This window comes from Lissotriton vulgaris, chromosome 1_1 (assembly GCF_964263255.1).
Source record: "Lissotriton vulgaris chromosome 1_1, aLisVul1.2, whole genome shotgun sequence".
NCBI lineage: Eukaryota > Metazoa > Chordata > Amphibia > Caudata > Salamandridae > Lissotriton > Lissotriton vulgaris.
Genome location: NC_141685.1, coordinates 1,345,590,647 through 1,345,612,714, shown reverse-complemented (window position 1 = coordinate 1,345,612,714; position 22,068 = coordinate 1,345,590,647). Strand labels below are relative to the sequence as shown.

The 22,068-nt window shown below is 41.6% G+C and overlaps 1 protein-coding gene across 1 annotated transcript in view; it reads left to right on the top strand.

Moving 5' to 3' along the window:
- KIF5A (kinesin family member 5A) overlaps nt 1–22,068 on the top strand; it is a 660,796-nt gene that overhangs the window by 262,767 nt on the left and 375,961 nt on the right. The window contains exons 4-6 of the mRNA XM_086966580.1: nt 9,010–9,114; nt 17,141–17,189; nt 19,570–19,625. Coding sequence (XP_086822706.1) covers nt 9,010–9,114; nt 17,141–17,189; nt 19,570–19,625 — 210 coding nt within the window. The remainder of the gene's footprint in view (nt 1–9,009; nt 9,115–17,140; nt 17,190–19,569; nt 19,626–22,068) is intronic.

Below are 22,068 nucleotides of genomic sequence, written 5' to 3'. Positions count from 1 at the left end.
TATAAAATGGTCCAAAGTTTGGGAAGATGGTTCATACCAAAGACAGAGCAGAATAGACTTAGGGTCCATTTGACCAGCGGGGAAACTTAAGTAGCGTCTAATGGTTCCTAGACGGAATTTCGTCATCAATGCCCTTTCCCTTGTGTTATCAACTTACAGTACATACAGCTCAGCACCTTTGATCGTTTGTAAACAGATCAAATCTCTTGTGTAGGACTTCATACCCTAACTACGTTCCCTGTTGAACACTGCTCTGCTCAAGAATGAATCTTTGATACTACTAATGTACCCCTTCGAGATGACACTCAGTTTTGAAAATAATTCTGGTTTTCCTCTGCTGATTTCCGTATGTAATTCAGTCATGGGATTCTTAAGCCATAATCACAGGACAAACAGTCCTCAATGATCTCATGAGTAAAAGAAGCCTCTGGGTTACTACAGATGGAGGCCCAGAGAAGAAGTGAGGCAAGACCCACTAGATCAGTTATACAAGCCAACCCAATTCTTCATGCATAAAATACTGAGACTGCCCGGACCAAGACCAAGCAGCTGCCTGCAAAGATGATTTTCTTCCCCTTTAAAGCTACTGCAGTCTCTGAACCCCCATCTGTCAGCACCATGGGTGAGAACAGGTCAGCATTTTAATTTGTTAATTTCCAGCAAGGGTATTTTGGGTTTGGTGCCTACTTTAGCGGATACATCGAACAAAGCCCCACAGCACAATTGAAGCATGGGCACCGATTGGTAAGAAAGGACAGAAAACTATTGTTTATGTCAAAGATCACTCCCAAAATGGAGAATTCTTTGACCTTTGTAATGTTACTTCCCTTGATAGATATGGGTATAGTTAATACCAACAAGAGAGAAAGGGCCTGAGTTGACACTCCTGTACCCCAATAAAATTCATGAATAACAACAAAGGAGTGACTAAGTGGAAATAAGGATGGTGCTACCAAAATTAAATTGTGAAGTTTGTTTATTCGCTCTGTACTGTAAATGTGGTCAATACTCCCACAAGTGCATGTACAAAGTAATGTCTATCTATCTCCCTGTGAATACCCAACAAGCTCCCCTCGGTGCAGTGATCACCCAAGGCTATCGTAAGGGGAAGGGAAAAATCCTTTCTTTTTGAAGGACCCTCACTCACCACTAGTTGGTGACATGCTTCATCATTGGGTCCCCGCTGGGGTGACCGAATGTCCCCCCAGCGTGCTACAACGCCTGATTACAGCAGAGCGGGATGTGGTGAGTGTATCAGTGCCCAAATTAGAATGTGACTATAAATGAGTGTACAAGTGTGCTAAAAAATGCAGAGGTTGTAGCCTTTACAAAAATCTTTAATAATGGCCAACCTGCATTAGATTAAAAACAATGTGAACGGACTACGCAAGGTTCTGAGTTAAGGTCTGAGTTAAGGAACCGGAGTCCTGTTGAATATCAAAAATTGGTCAACATGTTTCTGCTGCTTTGGTTGCAATTTGCTCAGCATTCGTCAGGACCTACCAAAAAGTCCTTCGGTGGTGTGCGCGCGCTAAGGTGTACCCTCCCGTGAGGCTCTAAGTGTAAAAAATATCTTATGTGATAATTCACCAGACAGTCTCCGTAGTTATCCGCTGCTATTTGCAGGAATAAACCAAAAACTTAGCAAGAGACACGAACTCGCCCCTTCGGTGAGGACAGCGCGGGTTCCCTTCACGCGGTGTCTATTTCAGCACTCGCAGCTCCCCGCAGTATACCTGCTCTCTCGGCTGCTGTCCCGTATAGTGCGACTTAGCAATGTTAAAATCTAAGTTCAGATTATTCATAAAAGATACAAAATTGTCAACCAGGACCCGTAGCCTGTTGAGTGTGTGGGAAAGCAAGGCTGCATCGTCAGAATATGGTAAGGCCAGCATTAGATTAGATTTTATCTGGGGTAAATCATTACAATTACTAATGAGGAAAGAACTAAAATCATTAATGTACAAAATAAATAAAATCGGTGCCAGGACACACCCTTGGCGGGCACCTCGCATCAAGGGGAAGAGATGTACATTGCCTATCTATAACAAACCTCACCTTTGCTGATACCTCGCAGTGCACGGCACATAAAAAATCAACCAGATTCTGTAGCATTCAAATCTAATGAAGAATAACGCACAATTTGGATCGGTTGACTCTATCAAATGGGGCCTCAGGTCCTTGAAGGCGAGATACAATGAACTTTTCCTGGCAATCGTTTATTTCCCCATTATTAGATTAAGATTAAGACATTGTTCCTGGATCCCTAGGCAATCCCTATATCCATATTGAGCCCTACTTAGAATCCCATTGTGCTCGACCCAATCCTCCATATTGTGTAGAATCTCCCGGCCTGCCAGATGACCACAGAATCCAAGAGTGAAACTGGCATGTTGCAACTGGGGTACTGTCTAAATCTAAGTCCCTTTTTAAAGATTGATACAATGATTGCCTGCTTCCAGGACTTTGGAAACTCACAAAATGCTACAGCATTCAGTGTGGTAGTAATGATGGGGGCCCACAAATCAATATTTTCTTTGCACAGGCCAATGGGAACCCCTCCTAGGCACCAGGACTTTATTTGGAGGACTGGAGGAAATTACTTTTGTGACCTTCTCAAGGTGAAACCTGATGGTTAGTGGAGAATAGGGGTAAGGCTCATCAGACTCATGGGGCAATTGGTTCTCAAAGGAGTAGATGTGCTTAAAATGGTCAACCCAACTCTGGGGTCTAATGTTGGAGCCCAAACCATCGCTCTTGTTTGCGGGCTGCTGCTTGTCATTTACAGTAGCCCAGAATTTTTTAGAGTTGTTTTCTTTACAAGAGCTAACAAGTCCATTCCAAGCTGCCCACTTAAGAGCAATCTTGCTCTTTTTAATAGTTAGCTTACAGTGAAGGCTTGCTTTAGATATGATATTCCGGTCTGTACCTTGTTTCTTATAACACCTGCTCCTCGTTCCATTGAGACTGTTCTCACTGATGCAAACAGGGAAGTTAATATTTGTGTAATGAGCCCTCATTAGACATGCTACCTGGATTACTGAACTCTGGGTGTTCTTTTACCTCCATTGGCAGATTTAAGGCATTGCTCACCACAGTATCACATTTTGGCAACACTGTTGGAGAAGGGAAATCTGGTTCTGTGTCGACTCCTTTCTCTGCTAAGGGGGGTTCTATGGGGATTATCATTCGGCCAGTGGTTTTGTCTCTGAATCTGAGTTCAGCCCCTATCCGTCTTCTAGCCTTCCTTTGGAGGACATCCCCTCTTTCCATTTTACTTTGTGAAAAATGGTTCAGTTTTTGAATTGTACCTGCCCATGTAGGAGGCGAGAACTCATGTGACAGAGATCATATAGCCTTTTTTCTCCTCATCAGAGCCCTTGTATTTCCTTGAAACACTCAGAGACCCTTTTCGGGCTGTATGCAGTAGATTTGCCTCCACTCCAGTTGTTAGTGCTGGGATGCTGCACAGGTATCACCAGCTGAGAGTGGTTAGTCTTTTTGTCCTCTCTGCCAGTACTAGGCACATTCAAATGGCCTCCTCCTTAGACTCTGAGCCCAGCTGCATTACATTTGATTCTTCCTCCTCTCCTCTCAGGAATAGTGTTATGTTGATGCATTATGGAGGAAAGGGTTTTTGGCGGGTGGGCTTAGCACTAAGTTCATGTAGTCCTATATGTTTGTTTGGCATTATAATGATGCCCTTGAGTAGATCTCAGAGATGGTGGGGGGATTCCACTCTTTCCAGATCATATCAGTGATCCCTTTGTGGACGTGGGGCATGATGGGTTTGGCACCAGACAACTTCTCTGGTCTGGTCTTGGCTCAGTAGACTCAGTTGCCAGTCATTTGGCCTCCACTGTGTCCTTTCGTCTCTTTGTGCATTTGAACTGCTTCAGTCTCTCCAGTCAGGTTCTGGATTTACTGTTGGATTTGCAGTTTGATGGGTCACACCTTTGTGGTGCAGGCAGGGGCTGCTGTTTCTCTGGAGATGGTTTGGCAGAGATAGGTCTGATGCCGTTCTGAATGTGTTATCATTCCTGCTTGTTGAGTACAGACACGCCCAGGATTTTCTGTGGATTGCATGAGGTTGAGTTGAAAAAAAGAGGATGCTGGGGTAAGAGGCAGGTTTAGTCTGGTTTGCAATTTTCCCTTATACCTTATGATTTTACGCTCTTTATTTCTTGAGCCTTCAGAGCCAAGCTACACTGGTGGCAGATGCAATGCATGTTTGATTGTCATTTCTGCCCTATCTAATTGGGCAAATTATTTGTTCTACTGTCCTTGTTCCTATGATTTCCTTGCAGATGCAATGGCAAATCTGAACAAAAGTTGTTGACCTGGCTAGTTCGGTTCTCTATAGGGGGTCTGGCTATTTTCAATGTGTGGTTCCCCTTTTAAATGTGGGCCCAGATGGCCCCCTGCCATTAGGGTCTTGTGAGCCTGGGTATAATAGCTAGGATTCAAACCCTCTTGTAAGATCAGAAGAGGCCAGGTTGGAAAACTTTGAAGACTGGGGAATGGAAACCAGTATAGAAACTACACAATTCTCATTTACGGGTAAGGGGGAAGTACTTCCAATGTCATATGCTTCCTATGAATTAAGTAGGACTAGTATCTGGACAACATAACAGTCAGAATATGAGGAATGATTCCACACATATCATCAGAGTATGTTGGCCTAACTCCTAGATAGATCACAGTGCGCCATCTGGACTTCTAACCTTACAGGGTACCAGATAGTATCTGCAACCTCAGACCATGACCACTCTAATTCCCCAAGGAAATTTTGGAAACAGATCTACCCTTTCGTTGTTACTCAGACATGCTCAAAGGGAGACGGATGAAAGTTACAAATTGGTTTTCGAACATTTTTTGAAGCAATTGTTTTCTTGTGTAAAAAGCATGAGGTGCAATTATTAGTATGATGAAACAAAGCATTGTTACCAGCATTCCAAGAATGGTGAAAAAGATAAACTATTATAAACTTGCATTGTGATTATGAATATATTTATACGTCTATCCTATTCCTACCTACACTATCGAGAGCATAGTGGGAATACCCTCTGCCAGATCTCTTGTGACAAACCAACCCCCATACTTGTGTATGATGTATCAGGAAGCTGGTCTGATGTAGAGCAGGCTACCATCCTTAGCAGAATGAAGGCTAGAGTCAGCTGGATTCCCTCTCAGGCACAGTGTTCCAGGATAATCTTAACCAAAGTGCTCCTCTGTCTAAATAAGCTCAGAGGCGGTTTATATAACAAAATCACCGTTATCAATCACACTATGTCAAAAGTGCAATCACCATGTACTTGTTTGTCTTTAGACTCAGAGCTAAATGTAAAGGGCATTATGTACAGTGTTCCTTAGCCTGGGACAGAATGTGTGAACAATATGATAATACGCTTACTGAGAAATGTACTGCCTGCAAAATAATCTCTAAGTAAGTTATCTTGTAAGTGCAAGGCATGTAAAAAGCAGAAAGTCACCTTTTAGAAAAAAGATGTCAAGTTTAAAATGTGTAACAAATTGAAGACTTGTGCACTGGCCCTGTTGTACCTCACAACACCAGAGCAGTGAGAGTAGACATGGTACTGGGTAGGTGTCTAGCAATATTCTGGAATTGTTTAAGCTTTCTTCACTTCCGAATTATTTCATCACCCAGCTTTACATCCTTGCCCTTTATTACTTTCTTTGATTCTCTGTTCCCTATCCGTCTAACCCACCTCATTATTCTTTCAATTGATTCCCTGTAGTTCTTTCTCTTAAGTTCTACAAAATGTCTATTTCTTACCTCCCTTATTGGCGGCTGTCAAAGAGATGCTGCCAGTGTGCAGCCTTTATTTCCCACTGTCCTCTCCTTGACGTCTTCAGCTCTGTGCCTGTATCTCAATAGGATCAGAGCTGGTCACAGCTACTTCCTGTATGAGTGGTAAACTGATAACAAAATGTTCTTGTGTTTTGGGCAAATAATTGGTCACAAGAATCATATAGCTCTTGTTTGACTTTATGTTTATTCAAGATTATCGAGTGGGTGTTCAGAGACGATCTGGGGCTGCTGTTGGTGCCACTCCAAACCTGTGCCTCTGGTGTCTTATCTCTTCCTCCCTCTATCCCCATATTCCTAACCAATGTATTATGTCTTGATTCATCATTTGCAACAGGTGGACAATTGGGACTTTCGGCTACTTGCTTTGGGAATTTCATCCTTAACACCTTGGCTGCTATGGGTTTTCCCGCTGGGTGCTAAAATATCAAGATCCCCATTATTCATGACAAAGCCAGCTCGTCATAAGCACAGGGCAGGTAACACCCATGACGAGCTGGCTTTGTCATCAGCACTGAAGGGGTTAAACGGAATCCTGACAAACTCCCTTTCCGATGTTGAGTTTTTCTTTTTGGTCCTGTATGCCACGTTGGCACTTGTTTGGTTTTTATTTGCTCCACCCCTAAGCCATACTGGGAGGAGTGCTTTGGGATGGTACTGCTTCCTTGTTGTTGATTTATCTTGTGAGTAGCTGTCCCCTGTTGAGGGGGGCAATATACTTGAGTCAAGTCACCGTGGAGTGAGAACTTGTTCAGACTTGTTCCATCTCTTCTGGAGGGATGTTGTGATCATGCTTCTTGGTCTCTTTGCTGGAATCGTGGTTGGTTGTGGCCTGGGTGCTCAGTGGAAAATGTTGAACAATCTGTCAGTGCTCTGGTTTTCTCGATTTTCTGTCTAAGTCAGGCTCTTTTGGACTGCTTCTGTCTGCTTCTGCGGTTGGAGCTACTTGGTTCCCTCTACGCTATGGCCGATTTGGAAAGAAAATGTGCTCTTTCCTCTTGGATACACTTCAGATGTAGGAGGAAAAAGAGGGGAAAAAAGGTCCCAATCCCTAAGTAACCGTATTATTGAGTTGAATATAGGTAACGTATTTGCCCTTAACAGTGGGGAATCCCCATTCCACAGGAAATAAGAGAGTACCAAAGAAGTGTCAGGACAAATCTTGGTTATTTGTGGTTTTTTTGCGGAAAAATTCCAGACTGCAGCTTTCTTTTTTGCAAACGTGTTTTATGCAGGTACAGGGATACTGCAACATTCTCTTGGGTGAGCAGCTTCAGATTACAGCCAACACATGTCTCGTCCCTTAACATGGCCATCCCGCCTGGGGCTTCCTCAGGGAATATAGGCGTGCAATCAGTCCTGTCGGTTGGCTGAACCATATCGGTAGCTTGTCATCAATAAGGACACCAAGGGTTTTTACAGATTTCTTGGGAGACGGGGGAGTTCCCATCTCGGTAGGCCAGATTTCTATATTCAAGTAATCAAACGTACTCTTAGTAATGACAATCTCCATTTTGTCGGAGTTAAGTTTAAGACGGTTGCTGTCCATCCAGTCGCAGACGAAGAGCATTGTATTTTGAAAGGTTTTCTTTGACTCAGGTACTCAGCAGTATTGAAGAGATGTGGTGAAACAGCGAAACCTGTAAAACTCCACAGTCCAAATGGACTTTAGGTGACCTGAAAGAGGTCAGACAAGCTGATTGAGATCAATCCTTCAAAATAGAGGAGATCCAGTTATGTGCCAGGCCGGGTCAACCCTGTGGCCTGACACGGTCCATCTGGAGATCTGTGGTTGACTGTGCCAGAGGCCTCCGAGAGATCCAGAAGAACCAGCACCTGTATGCAGTCGCTTTCCGTTCTCCGATTGCCTAGGCTGTTGGCAGTCAAGGCCTTGTGTTTTTTTGGGGGATGTTTATTGAATTGAGGATTGTTTGTTTTATGGCATTTATATTTTTATTGAGTTTTTACAGTACAGGCAACAAAAGACAAGAAAGTAATTCAATCATGTTGACTAAAATTGATAGAGACTGCATTCTCTTTATCACATGCTAACATTGGTAGTACACAGTTAATGTTATTTATATATAATCATATTGTATGTTCTTATTAGCTTGTACAGCAAACAATATTCCCAAGGAACATAAATGGATACGGGCATTATTGTTGAGATGGGCTCTTTTGGTGACTGGTAATCTCTGGGCGTCATTTGCAATTGCTTACGGTGAATAGAGGATTCTTGGATCCGAATTTGGAGTTTTCCTGACAGCTCTATAGGGAGATACAAAATGTGAGCTGGTATTTCCCTGTGAATTAATAGCGATTATGGGTTATTTCCCCTGGAATGAGGAATAACGTCTGAACCCAGGAATATTGAGCCAAATTCCAGGTTTATCGCCCTTCTGGGGGAAATAATAGGTCCAAACCTGCACACATTTACCATCTGCTTAGAGCAGGTGGTAAATGTGTGGAGGAGTTATTCCTTGACCATGATAGGTAAATGGTGCGCGGGGCTGCAGGAGGGTAGAGGTTCATTAGCATAATCTGTGAGATTTTCTGTCCACCCCATCCTGCACTTTTTGGGAGGCAGGGGCCAGATGAAACAGCTTCCTGCAGTCCCACACAATCCCTCTGAGGAATGTGGGTGTAGTGTCTCCAGGCCAGAATTATCGGGTTCGGAGTTTACAGACCCAATAAGTTTAGGGCTAGAGACACCAGGAAAGTCCTACTTGCCAGAAGCAGTATTCTCTACAGGGATAATCTTCTGGGAAACTCTTAACCCCATCGCTGCGGCGGTTATTTTTCCCCTACGCGGCTTTTTTCTAAAAGCCGCGTTAGATGACGAGCTCAGCTCGTCATCCGCACACGCCCCCCGTGGCTGATGACGAGCTGAGCTCGTCATCAGCATCGAAGGGCTTAATGAGGGCCTAAGCTTTTAGGGTATTCGGTTGGTTCCTTGCTTGTCAGATCAGGTTTCCCTAAAGCCCAATATACAATCAGTAGTGTTAGTCTAAGTTGGCTTCTGAATGTGATATAAAACAATATGTTTAAAGTCCTATCCTCTATTCAATTCACTCTAACTTTGCATGGATCGTGTATCTTGCAATTGTACTAAGCCTTCTTCCCAGGCTACTTACTTTAATGATTTTGTCCTGAGTTTCTTCCTTCTCGTCCCATTTTAGGGAAAGCTGCATGACCCCCAGGGAATGGGTATCATTCCAAGGATAGCTCGGGACATCTTCAACCACATTTACTCCATGGACGAGAACCTGGAATTTCACATCAAGGTAAGTAGATGCCTGTCAGGGCCACTGGACAAGCTGATGCTGGAGATGAAGATGGTGTTATGGGTAGCTGGGGGCTATCGAAAAGTTTACATGAGATTGGGGTCCCTGAAGTCCATCCTTTCTTTATATCCTATACCTTTGCTTGCTTTTCTGTTACAAGGGCTCTCCAATTAGCAGCAGAATGACAGTCATTACGGAAGACTTCTCCACATACAGAAACATTTCTGCCATTCCAGTATCTTCTTAGACTGTCCAGGGTTTGGGGTGCTCGAAAAAAAAGTAAATCTACATTCATGCCATTACCCGTGCAATTATGTGGCAACAAAGCATTGGGAATGTCCAGGAGTATGTGCATTGGGGTAAGAAAAGGAGACAAAGGGTCAATTTGCAGAGCCATTTGTGCAACTAACTTCAACTTAGGTTCCCAAATGGCCTGATGTAGGAGTGCAAATTCACTTTCGCAATTTACAAAATATGACCTTTACACTTATATTTTGGCCCATATATGTTATTGGTATAGCGCAAACCTAGTCCTAAGGCAAAAGATAGCTATACATGACCAAAGGCAAAGTCACAGTCAATGACTGATTGGTGAGGAAGCTGCCTCGTGAGAGTGAATGATGATTGTTAATTCGTTATGTTTTCAGCTATTTCCTAAATAGGAGCAGGGTTGATTGAGGTGGTCATGAGGATTCTCTTTCCAGTTGTGTGTCAGAATACCATTGCCAAAAATATTATCTGACAAAAAATTGTGTTTTAAATATGCTTTATACAAGTATCCAAGTGGGTGTTGATTTTCTATTACTAACTCATCTTGGGTGATATTTATGTTAACAATATTTTGGAGACATTATTTCTGTCAGACGATAACTGAGTATGATATTTTGCTACCATATTTGTTGTTTTAGATCCTTAGGGGCATATCAGCAAGGACTAGAGTTAAAATTATCGCCGCTTTAGCGTCCGTTTTCAGGCGAAAAGCGGTGATAATTTTAACGACCTATTAGCAAAGACACGCTAACGCGTGAATCCATGCTTCTTCGCCCTTCCCTTAACGCCCAGCTTTGCATCTCTAATGAGATGCAAAGTGGGCGTTCCTCCCCAGGATAACGGGAGATATGTCGCTAAGCAACATTTCTCCTATTATCAAGCGTGAGGCTTGATAATAGGAGAAATGTAAGCATAGCAAAGAAGCATAGCGACAAGGAAAGTAGCGATAACCTCTGTTATCGCTACTTTCCTTACGCCTGCTGTGAAACTGACTTAGCCATGATATTCTATGGAAGGTGGATATCATAGCTAAGTATGTGTAGCCCTATCAGCAAGCTGTCGCCAAAAGTTGTGTGATTATCGCTGGATTTCCAGCGATAATCGCACAGTTGTCAGTTTGCGCTCTGAATTTTATCGCTTTGGAGATAAGCGTTGCTGATAGCACGCTATCTCCACGATAAAATTGAGAGTTGGCCGGCGATAATTATCCTAGCGCTAAGTGCGCTTAGCGATAATTATCGCCGGCCCTTGCTGATATGCCCCTAGGTGAATAAATAAAGAAGGCCTGTTGCTTTGTGTTTTTTAACACTTCTTTGTCTCCATTTACCTGGGGTTCTGGTCCCTGTCTTCACTCGTATGGTGTTCGACTTCACTAGCTTTGCGCTATAGGTATACCATGTACATACATACACACATTCATACATACATACAAAACTGGTTTTGAATAGATTTGTAGAAGGTAACCCAGTGAATGATGTTCCCAGTAAATCCCATACATCGATTTACTCCCACGACGTTACCAGAGTATGGTATAATATTCCATTTTAGTACATCTATTCCCAGCTTCAAGGAATGGTCATCTCATGGTGAACATAGCCTGGAATATTGGTGCACACAAACATTTTCTTGGCCCGTTCACACTTCCATTGACTAGAGCTTTATTCCAAAAATCGATACATCTACATGCTAATTTAGGTACAAACCTAGGGGTCACGAGTTACAAGTTTAGTAGGCAAATTGGGGCCAGCGAGTCTGTAGTAAATGGAGAGACAAAAAGAGAAAGAAAGACAGAAAATAAAGAATGGACTGACAGGATGAGAAGGGGAGGAGAGGCAGTACACCTTCCATAGATGTCAGGACAGGCGAGGAGTCGATGGGCACATCCATGTCATGAATAAAGAGACAAAAAACTGGAGAGACCGAGTTTGTGAAACACAAACAAAAGGTATAAGAAGAACTGAGATGGAGAGCATGTGATGGATGGAAGATCAGGGTGAAAAGGAGAGCCCGCTATACAGTGATGAGTGAAAGGACAGAATGAGAGGGAGCGAGAAGAGCCAGAGAGCCTGTTGTGAATGGATCGTTTTAGGAGTGGGAAATCAGAGCCCTCACAACCACAACCAATGGCCTGGCTGGGATTTGATAATTATTGCACCTTTTAAAATCTGATACCATGGGTCCCGGAAACTGAAAGGTATGACAATTATTGCCAATTATAGGTTGTGTCCTTTAAAATGGGACCACGCACCAAAATCTACATACACTGGCAATTGACAGCCATTTCCCCCCTTTAAAATTTGACATGTTTCACCTGTCGAAATTTACCTGGGGAAATGACCATTAATCGTGTAATTATTATCCCTGTCCAAACGTTACTTTGGGCAGGTTTCAGAAAAGAAAGGGCTGCCCATAATGAGGGTCCAGAGGTTTTGCGATGAATGTATGTACAAGACGAGAAAAGGAGGGGGATGGTGAACATATGATGAATGGTTGGATGGCCAAGAAGAAGAGAAAAGACAGAGACTGTAACAAATGGAGGGAAAGAGAGAAGAGCCTGGGAACCTGTCGGAACAAAGAAATAATAGTAGCTGAAGAGTCACCGTGTCTGTAATGAACGGGGCATGTGACCTCACATGACAATAAATATAGATCCAAAAGTGGTCTTGATTTGTAAATTGGGCAGCACAGGCTCAGTATTGACCTACAGATGTGCTGGTATCGAAGATTACTTTCACTAGATGAATATTACTACAATACGGACAGTAGGGATTGTGTACGGTAGCATTGGAATTGGGATACTTCTATAAAAAATAACTATACAATAGAGTGTTCTAAGACAGTGATTGGCTATAGGATTCAATGTCATGAATGGACAGGGTTTGTATTTTCACATTGACTTCTCTGCCCAGCTGGAGTATTGTACCTTCTTCAGGGCTGTCAAACATTACTAAATCGGGTCCCTACTGAGGACACAGAAGTAGAGCAAGTACTTTTACTTTCTGCCTCCCTCCGCTCATCAGTCTTTTGGTACCAGAAACAGCTATCATAACTGTCAGTTCTGAAATGTTGGCACAACACTTATGTACGTGCATCCAGTACAGCATGTCCACTTTCCTGAACGTATGTTCACCCTCGTCAGTTCCTATTGTTCTGCAAGAGGGTGTGGCAAGGAAACTGTGTCTCACATCCTCAGTAAGTTGCTAATGCTGGGCCTTGTGCCCGATACCCTTTCGATAGGAATGTATGACGTTACAACTCATACATTCACAACGCATACATTCACAACGCATACCATCACAACGCAAGATCCATTACAACGCATGCCAATACAACGCATGCCATTACAACGCAGATGCTATTACAACGCATGCTATTACAGCGTAAGTATAGGTAAGTATATAATTTTATTAATATTAATTTAATTTTCATTTAATTACAATTTTTTTAAAATAATTTCTTTAAATTAATTTTTATTGTTATTTAATAACATTTTATTTATTATTCTAAAACCAGGGGGTGTAAAAGTAGGGTAACTACTGGACAATGTAGGTGTTAAAATTACTATTCTAACTCCAGGGGGTGTAATAGTAGGGTAGGTGTTGGATAGTGTAGGGGTAAAAATTACTATTCTAACTCCAGGGGGGTGTAATAGTAGGGTAAGTGCTGGATAGTGTAGGCGTTAAAATTACTATTCTAACTCCAGGGGGGTGTAATAGTAGGGTAAGTGCTGGATAGTGTAAGGGTTAAAATTACTATTCTAACTCCAGGGGGGTGTAATAGTAGGGTAAGTGCTGGATAGTGTAGGTGTTAAAATTACTATTCTAACTCCAGGGGGGTGTAATAGTAGGGTAAGTGATGGATAGTGTAGGGGTTTAAAATTACTATTCTAACTCCAGGGGGGTGTAATAGTAGGGTAAGTGCTGGATAGTGTAGGGGTTAAAATTACTATTCTAACTCCAGGGGGGTGTAATAGTAGGGTAAGTGCTGGATAGTGTAGGTGTTAAAATGACTATTCTAACTCCAGGGGGGGTGTAATAGTAGGGTAAGTGCTGGATAGTGTAGGGGTTAAAATTACTATTCTAACCCCAGGGGGTTTCATAAAAAAAATATATAATTTAAATTATTTAATTTAAATAAAATTAAATTAAAATATTAACATTTAATATAATAAATTAAATTATAATTATTTTAATAAAATTAATTAAAAAATAAATGAATATTATTTTAATTAAATACTTACCCATACTTACGTTGTAATGGCATACGTTGTAATAGCATCTGCGTTGTAATGGCATGCGTTGTAACGGATTTTGCGTTGTAAAAGTTGCGTTGTGATGGTAGTGCGTGGTAAAAGTTGCATTGGGATGGTTGTTTCCCGTCGAGAATAGTCTTTTTAAAATCTTTTTTCTGTGTCTTTTTCCTTTATCAGTTTCTTCCTTTAACCCATGTAGTTTATGCCACGACTTGATCAGCAACCATTTCCTGCATCTGATCCTCATAACCTGGACCTCTCTTCCTTCCAGATGAATAATCATGTGCATGGCAGTGTTTAAGGGCTATCATCTGCACGAGGTATAACCACACTCGCCTGCCTTGCAGGCAGTGGAAGGTTGCCCCAGTCCTGGAGGAGATGATGCTTTTCACTATTAGAAAGAGATGTTCCGGCCAGAGTCTCGGGAAAACAATACTCAGCCCTTTCAGCTAGAGGCCGAGAGATCCCTCCACAGTGGGATACTTTCCCAGATGTATGCAGGTTTCCTCTGATCAGGAACACCAGAGTCTCTTGGGGGATTGTTTTGCTCCTAGAAATGTAATCAAAAGGCCTTTTAAAACGCTGACATAATTTCCTTTAAAAGTTGTATCTAGGTCACTTCTTTGCTTGGTGGCCACAACATCAGCCAAAAACATAAGCAAGTTACATGCACTTTGCACCTCAGAAGCTGCCACAGTGTTTCATAACAGCACGGTGGTCCAGACAAATTAAACATTTAGGAGCTTATGTATAGCTGGCACTTTTAGCTCCATTGAACCTATATGCAACTGAACAATTATTTGTGGGAACATGATGCTAGACAAGCAGCTGGTAAAGCCACCCCTGCACTCTGCAAGGAACCCAACCTCCATCTGCTGTACGCACACTCGCCAGCAGATCTAAGGCCATGCTGGTGGCATGTATGCTGGGTAGCCATACGGAATACTCCACGTGCATTCTGCTGAGTGTTATGATATCAAGATCTCCTCTCTGATTCAGGATATAGCCACGGAATTCTCCACAATCTTTTAGCCCAAGCTTTTACTGCCCAAACCTACTACCAGAAATTTGAAAATGGTAAAGATCAAGGACATAAGAGTAGGCTAAGGTTACCTTTCTAGTGGCACCATTACTATTAGTGCCTTATTTATAGCAGGCCGGGGTGAAATCTAATTTACGCCAGCATAATTTGTATAAATGTGTGGATTTCGCATTACACTTGTCATGTAAAATTCCTGAAATTACACCATTATGTCCCATCGCATAAGTACGCATCCATTTAAGGCAAAATTATAGCGTGGAAGCACTGAAACAACACAAACAACCAGAATTTGACCAGCTGTTGTTTCTGCAATAGTGTTTTTCGTGATATTTGTTAACCCAAAATGCGTCCTTGCATCAAAATTAGACACAAGGAGGCTTTTGTGCTACATTGTAGGGCTAAATGTCAGATTTGAATTTTGCATAGTTACGCCTAATGTGATGTGTCCCGTGACAAGTAATTTCGCGTAATTATGCAAAAGCAAAATGTAGCAGATTTCCTACACCAACAATTTGAGATGGGTAAATATAAGACTTCTGCCAACAGTTGGTAAATGTCCTGTCTGCCATATTAAGACTACACTCATGTCAGTGACACTCTGAACTTCTCTACTTGGGGCAGCCACTGCTTTTTGACCAATGTTCCTCTATGCCAAACAGTAAATATGCCCTTATTCTGTACTCTCTTTGCCATGATCACTGCCAGCTTACCCCTCATCCATCAGCCAAACCACACACAGTGATTGTTCCCCTGTATACAAGCTGGAAGTTGGAGAGGGTACATTTACCCACAGAGAAAGGCCATGCTGGGCACGACTTGTGTATGGCATGTAGTAGTGACACAAAAAAAGCTATCAATAACCTTAGATGCAGTTTCCTTGCCCACCAGTATGAGGCGAGCTTATGGAGTAAAAGTAACTGAGTCATCATAAACATAACTTTATCATATTGTTGCGGGCAAAGGGTGATGTGGTTAAAGATTATCAAGAACTATCACTTTTGTTAAATACCTATACTCCTTTTAGGGTTCAATGTCAGTGTTTGTAATTAATAAGGGTGTCAGGGTCATTGTATCTCTGTCACACTGCAACCCTTTACTGATTATAGCCGTTAAACCAATAGCGCCTGGACTATCTCTAGGGGCCACTTTAGATCTGGCTATATGTAGTCAAGATGATCTACCTCAAAACTGTATGCTCAAAAAACTGAAAGCTAAAATCCCATCCTGATGCTTCAATGCAGTTTCTATGAAGGTTATAAATGAAAAAAGTACCTAAAGTACCTCAATGGTAAAACCTATTGGAATACTTAAAATCTATAAAGGAAAACAAATGGGAATCCTACCTTGAAGACAAAATAAATACCGCAAAAAGACGACACGGGTGGACCGTGATAAATTCATATTCCGGGATAAAACCACAGACCTACCTAGAAAGCCACTTTAACAGTTCCCTAAAACAAAGATACATAAAACATCGACTAGGACTACAGTTCTCAAAGGACTTGTTACCATCCTGGAAAAATTGTCACACCGACCCCCATTGTTGTTTATGTGGATACCGAAATGAAACATTAACGCACTTACTATGTGTGTGCCCGGCGCTTAAGGACTTGAGGAGACGGCTTTTAAAGAACATTTTTAACAAATTGAACATTCGGACTTGTAGGCAAGCCGTAATCCGATGGCTAGATGGATCATGTCCTATGTTGGCCTGCAGGGGGGTCAAATATATGATGAAAGCCCAATCTCTCTTACAGCAAGCTGACCTTGGAATCACACCACCAAACTGAAATATATAACATTTACCTTGTCATTTGACAAACAGTTCTATTTGCCAATATTTTAACACATGTTTTATGTCCTATGATGATCTAAATGCATTTTGTAATAATTTTTAATAATTTTATACAATAAAAATTGACTTGACTATAAAGGAAAACAGAAAGACTGCAAGCAATGCATGTGCTGAAGATCGTAAAAGCCTAGGCAAGCAAAAAAAACTTCTAGACCAAGGGTAGCCTGGATTGGCCTAACACGCCTTATCTGTCCTCAAATTATAATAATATGATTCAGTGAAGAGTGGATTGATGCAGACATTTCTCACAGTGAGTGGTGGCTCAAAACTGTCCAGCAGAATGTGGAATTCTGAAGTGATCTGTATTTTAAATATTATGCTGGAAAAAAGGAGCCATACTATAATAGTGGAAGTACACAATAGGAGCAGGATCTTCTACTTGTCCGTTGACCTTAAACTTTGTTAATTATTTGACTATGGCTTCTAAGAGTGGTTACGGCAAATGTCTTGGGTATAAGGTTTCTCCTGTAAGCAGTAATGTACATTTATCACATATAAATCTGTACTCCTACTTGAGGATGACTATGTATGCTGCAGAGAAGCTTGAAGTCGTTTCTCAATGACTATTTTTGTTCTGTAACCAGTTTCACTGCTTTTCCCTCACTAGGTCTCATACTTTGAAATTTACCTGGATAAGATTCGTGACCTGCTAGATGGTGAGTAGTTTATCTATGTCAACACTGCTGTATTTCAGCCCGAGCATTGAGACCTCCACCACCCACCATTCTCAATGGAATATTTTATATTCTCATTTGTTTAGCAAGGCACATGCACAGTGGAAAAATTTACAGCAAAACTTAAAATGTATTGCGGTGAATCAGAAAAAAAGCGAGAGATTTACTTAATCACCCCTATTACGAGTTGCACAGTAATGGGGCATTTTTATTACCTGTTCCGTGAGGTTTAACACATTCATTTACCACATGCTCTTAGCGTGTGCTAAATATATGCTTCAGCTCTGTGTAGGGTGGTGGATGAGGAAGGAAGGTTGGGAGAGTATGGGATGCAAGGGTAAACATATTTCTAACAGGGGCAAGTATATCTAGCACGGATCTATTCACCAGCACCCAATTTATGTCTGACTGTATTGATGTGGTAACTGTGCACTCAATCCCAGCAGTAATTATTTTACCATATGTGGAAAAGGCCTTTGGCCTCGTGGGTTGGATTTCTTTGTTTAATGTACTGAGAAAGGTTAGTTTTTCACTCCCAGCTCACAAGGCCTGTTCTATTACAAGGGGCATTCCCAAAAGTGATTATCAGTAGTTTACCCTCCGGGCAAATATATCTTTAGAGCAGCCCCCATCAGAGATGTCCCCTCTCTCTCTAATTATTTGTTCTTTTTACCGAACAACTAGCTCAATATATCCACCAGAACAATACCATTTTGGCACTTCTTTTCTGAAATCCCCAAGATAAATTTCTATGCAGATGATATCACATTTTTATCCCCAGCAAAATGAATATACATGTTGTCTGGCTAGCAATTAAAACATATACTTTGCCTGGGGGTTACAAAAGCAATGAAATTAAGACCGAATAGGCTGAGTTTCTCTAAGTTTCTCCATAAGGGGAAATTATAAAAAAAGAACCTAAAATATATCTTGGAGTTTTATTCAGAACAACAGGTGGATTTATTTTCCAGTTACTACATTCTGCTAATGAAAATGACACTTTCCCTCCTTCATGTATGGAAATCCCTCCATTTGTCTATTGTTGGATGAATAGTATTATTCAAGATGTCGATTCTACCCTTATTCTGTTTATTGACTATATGTTGTAGGTTATATTCCGCTTTTCTTTCAAGAAACCAGAAAAGGCTCTCACCTCTTTTAGCTAGAATGAGAAACGCCCCAGAGCGATGATAACATTTTGCAACTAATTAAAGAGTAAAGTGGGCTGAGCCTTTCACATAATATTTGGACTCGTTGGTGTTACTGATGCTTATTTCTCCATGCGCTCCTTCCATTTTAATAATTCAATATTGATAAGAATGATTAGTAAATAGAATATACATGGCCTTCCTAGTTTTATTAAAAGTACATGCCTTCTAAAAAAAAAGTCAGGTTTATATCCCTAAATTATTTATGGACCATTTGGACAAGCATATCTCTTTACCAATGAGTGATTATCTTGCCAGTGCTGCCCCTCTAATCTTAAAACCATGGGGAATATTAGTAAGTACCTCGTTAAAATTATTGCAGTTTTAGCGGCAGGAAACTGCTGCTAAAACTGCGATAATGGGCTTGAAAATATGCATTATAGAATTCCAATAGAAGCCCAGGTTAGATGTCTTGCACTTACGATAGAGGAGAACACCTGATTGTTTATAATGTTCTTTTATAGATGAAATAAATCCAAACAGGTAGGGTAGGTCATTGTGCTTGTAATTGTAGTTAGAGCTAAGTGGAAGAGAGTTTGGATATCTCTGATACTGAAATGGAGCATTTCTTCCCTTTGATTGTCATAAGTAATTGAATAGTCTGCGGTAAGCACACGTCTTCTGAGTATCTGACACTGCTGGTCTAGGCCCCGAACACTCCAAACCAGAGAGTGAAGTCAAAGGGATGAAATTTCTCGTCTTTCTCGAGGGAACTCGAAATGCAGAGTAGAATCCACCGCCTGAAATTCCTCAATACCATCCCTTTGATGGAGGAAATTCAACCTGTGTATTGTACTCCATGTGAGAGTTTCTTTCATATTTGAAGACTTTTCAGTTCCCTCCAATCTTTAAATGATGGCCCAAGTCCCTAAAGCTGTAAAGGCCATTATGACCAATATGAGAGAGACCAGGTAAGTTGTAGCACAGTTAGTCGCCTATGAAAGAGAGAGTGAGACATACTTTGAGGACAACAGCAAGAGACCAAAGCTACTGGAAAAGTAAGGTATTATAGGCGTGGATCATGCAGCCTGTGATGGAAAGAATGGAAAATGCTTTAATTTGATAATTCAGTCGAATTGTCTTGGTGTTCTACTATATCAATTGTTTGCAAGTTAGAATCCGATTTCTCATTTTTGTTTGTTTCACTCTCTCAGTGTCCAAGACGAACCTCTCTGTGCACGAGGACAAGAACAGGGTTCCATTTGTCAAGGTATGTTCATGTTTCCTTATAGTACCTTCTTTTTCTGTTAGTCATCAGTTTTCAAGTTCCTGTTTTTGTCCATATGTATTTTTATTGTTATTCTGATCACAATTGCAACAAATGATCACAAACTGAGAGGGATGCGACTTGGTCCAAATGTGCACGTGAGAATTACATCATGATCTTAATGAGTCTCCCTTCTTTCACTTGACATCCACCCACCCTCCCAGCCGCCACTGCTCCATGGGTGATAGTTTCTTAGAGTAACCGGGTGCAAAGCGTTACAACTTATAGGTTTACGCCCTCCTTCACTGTTGCTGCCCTCCTCTAGCCGACAATGGTAATGATCACTAAAATATGATAATTGCCTTACAATGTGGTGGTAATGTGAATGTAGGTGTGCCCACGAGGATGTGTTGAAACTAATTTTTCTTCTAAAAGTAAATGTGTGCCCTTAAGGTTACTTATAGGATTTTCACATCCAGCATAGACCAGGGTCTATGACACCAATAAGTAATTGAAGGGGGGGATCACGTCTCTTTTAGTGAAGGACTACAGCTAGTTTTGCCGCCCCTAGGTATTTCAGTGCACAATGCTACTCTAAATTAGGCATATGTTTGCGGTTGGCGGATCTCAGTCCCAGGAAGAAAACTTTCATTCCAGGAACAAAGGGAAATTAAAGGACTTTTCTCAACATGCTCTTTGTTTCCTTCCAAAAAGGTGCAAAGTAAGACAGCCCCACCAAATGTGTAGAGTGCCTCCTACCGCTCACCATCCCCAGATATTTACTACACCATAACGGATACCCTTTATATCCTTCTCTCTGATTATCCATTGTACGAGGGATTCAATGCGTCACGCAAAAAGAAGAGGGGACATCGGACGACCCAGGCAGGTCCCCCTCTCTAAATATGTAGTTCTTAATACATTATTCATTGAGATCGTAGGAACTGGGTGGATATAGAGTGCCATTGTCATGATCATACATCATGCACCAAAGCCAATTCTCTCCAAAATCAGATGTGAAAAGATCCAGCCCACCCAGTCAAACGCTTTCTCCTCATTGAAACAGTCTAATGTTGCTGGAATGTTTTTCTTCTTCTCAACCTAGTGGACTGTCTATATAATGTTGTTGTGAGTTCCTAAAGAAATGAAGCATGGACTGGTCAGCATGTATTACATAAGGTAGAATCTTGCTTACCCTCCCTTTGAGGATGTTCAAATATATTTGACCTTCCATATGGGGGGAGAAGCTATTGGCCTGCATGAGGTGCACATTGGAGAATATTTAGCTTTATAAGGTAGAATCATTATAATGCCTTCACCCATGTAATTTCTCATCTTTCCTTGCTCTGCAACATGATTAATCAGATTTCTCAACTTTAATGTTAACAGGGTTTCATAGGTTTCATAAAAATCATCCACATGCTGGTCAGCGCCCTCGTTGATAGTTTATGTTTCTTTTTGATTATCAAGGAATCTACAATCTGTCTGGGTTCTAATATCAAATAAGGTAGAAGCAACTCCGTGAGTTATTGTTTTTTGTAGATCTATGGTAGATTCATCTTTGGAGTAGAGTTTTTTAAAATAAAAATCACTAAGGCCTATATTTACTCTTCATCTGCATCTTCATCTGAGTGTGGCTCAATGGTTAGAGCGGCAAACCCTGATGCAGAGGTCTGGCCCGGGACCAGGGTTCAAATCCCACCTCGGCCGGTCTTGGCGGATTCTTGTGCTCTAAATTCTTCGGACCTGATTTCTTGCCTCAGTACCTATTCTAATCACAGGCCCCACGCTGCAACTCTGGGAAATAGCTTGCTTAATCTTCACAACGGCCCCAACAGCGCTGGGATGCCTGGCCTCCACCATGGGAATGCCCAGGAGTGGACATTTCACAGGGAAAAGCCAGGAAGGGTTCCACAGCGGTATGAGTACAAGCGCCGGGAGACCCGGTCCGGGTAGCTGTGCGCTATACAAGTACAAAATCATTTATATTTACATTTTGTAATGACCCTTTGGAAGGCCTGATGTCCTTTGTGTAGTATTTTTCCTTTTTCCCTTTCCCTCTGAGCTGTTGGCAGGTGGGATCCTAGTTTATTGTCTGCACTCTAAGAGTGCCTTCTCTACTTTAAACGTGTGAATAGTCTTTAGCTGGCCCTTGTCATTAATTTTCTCATATTAGCCATTGTGGGTGATTCTATGTGTTTGTTTCCTTAGATTTTGATTCCTGTTCTAATTTCTGGGCATCCCACAGTCAAAGCTTGCAGAGGTGGGCCATCATCGAAATACAATTCCTACTCACCGCTGTTTAAAGGCGACCTGTATTCCCATTGATGTACTCTCTTCATTATCATATGAGCAAAGCATTTCTTAATTTGCTTTCCTGGATCTGCTTTTAGGCTGGTCCTGCAAGCAACAATAAGTGTAAAGACTACTTAGTGGAGTGTGTGGG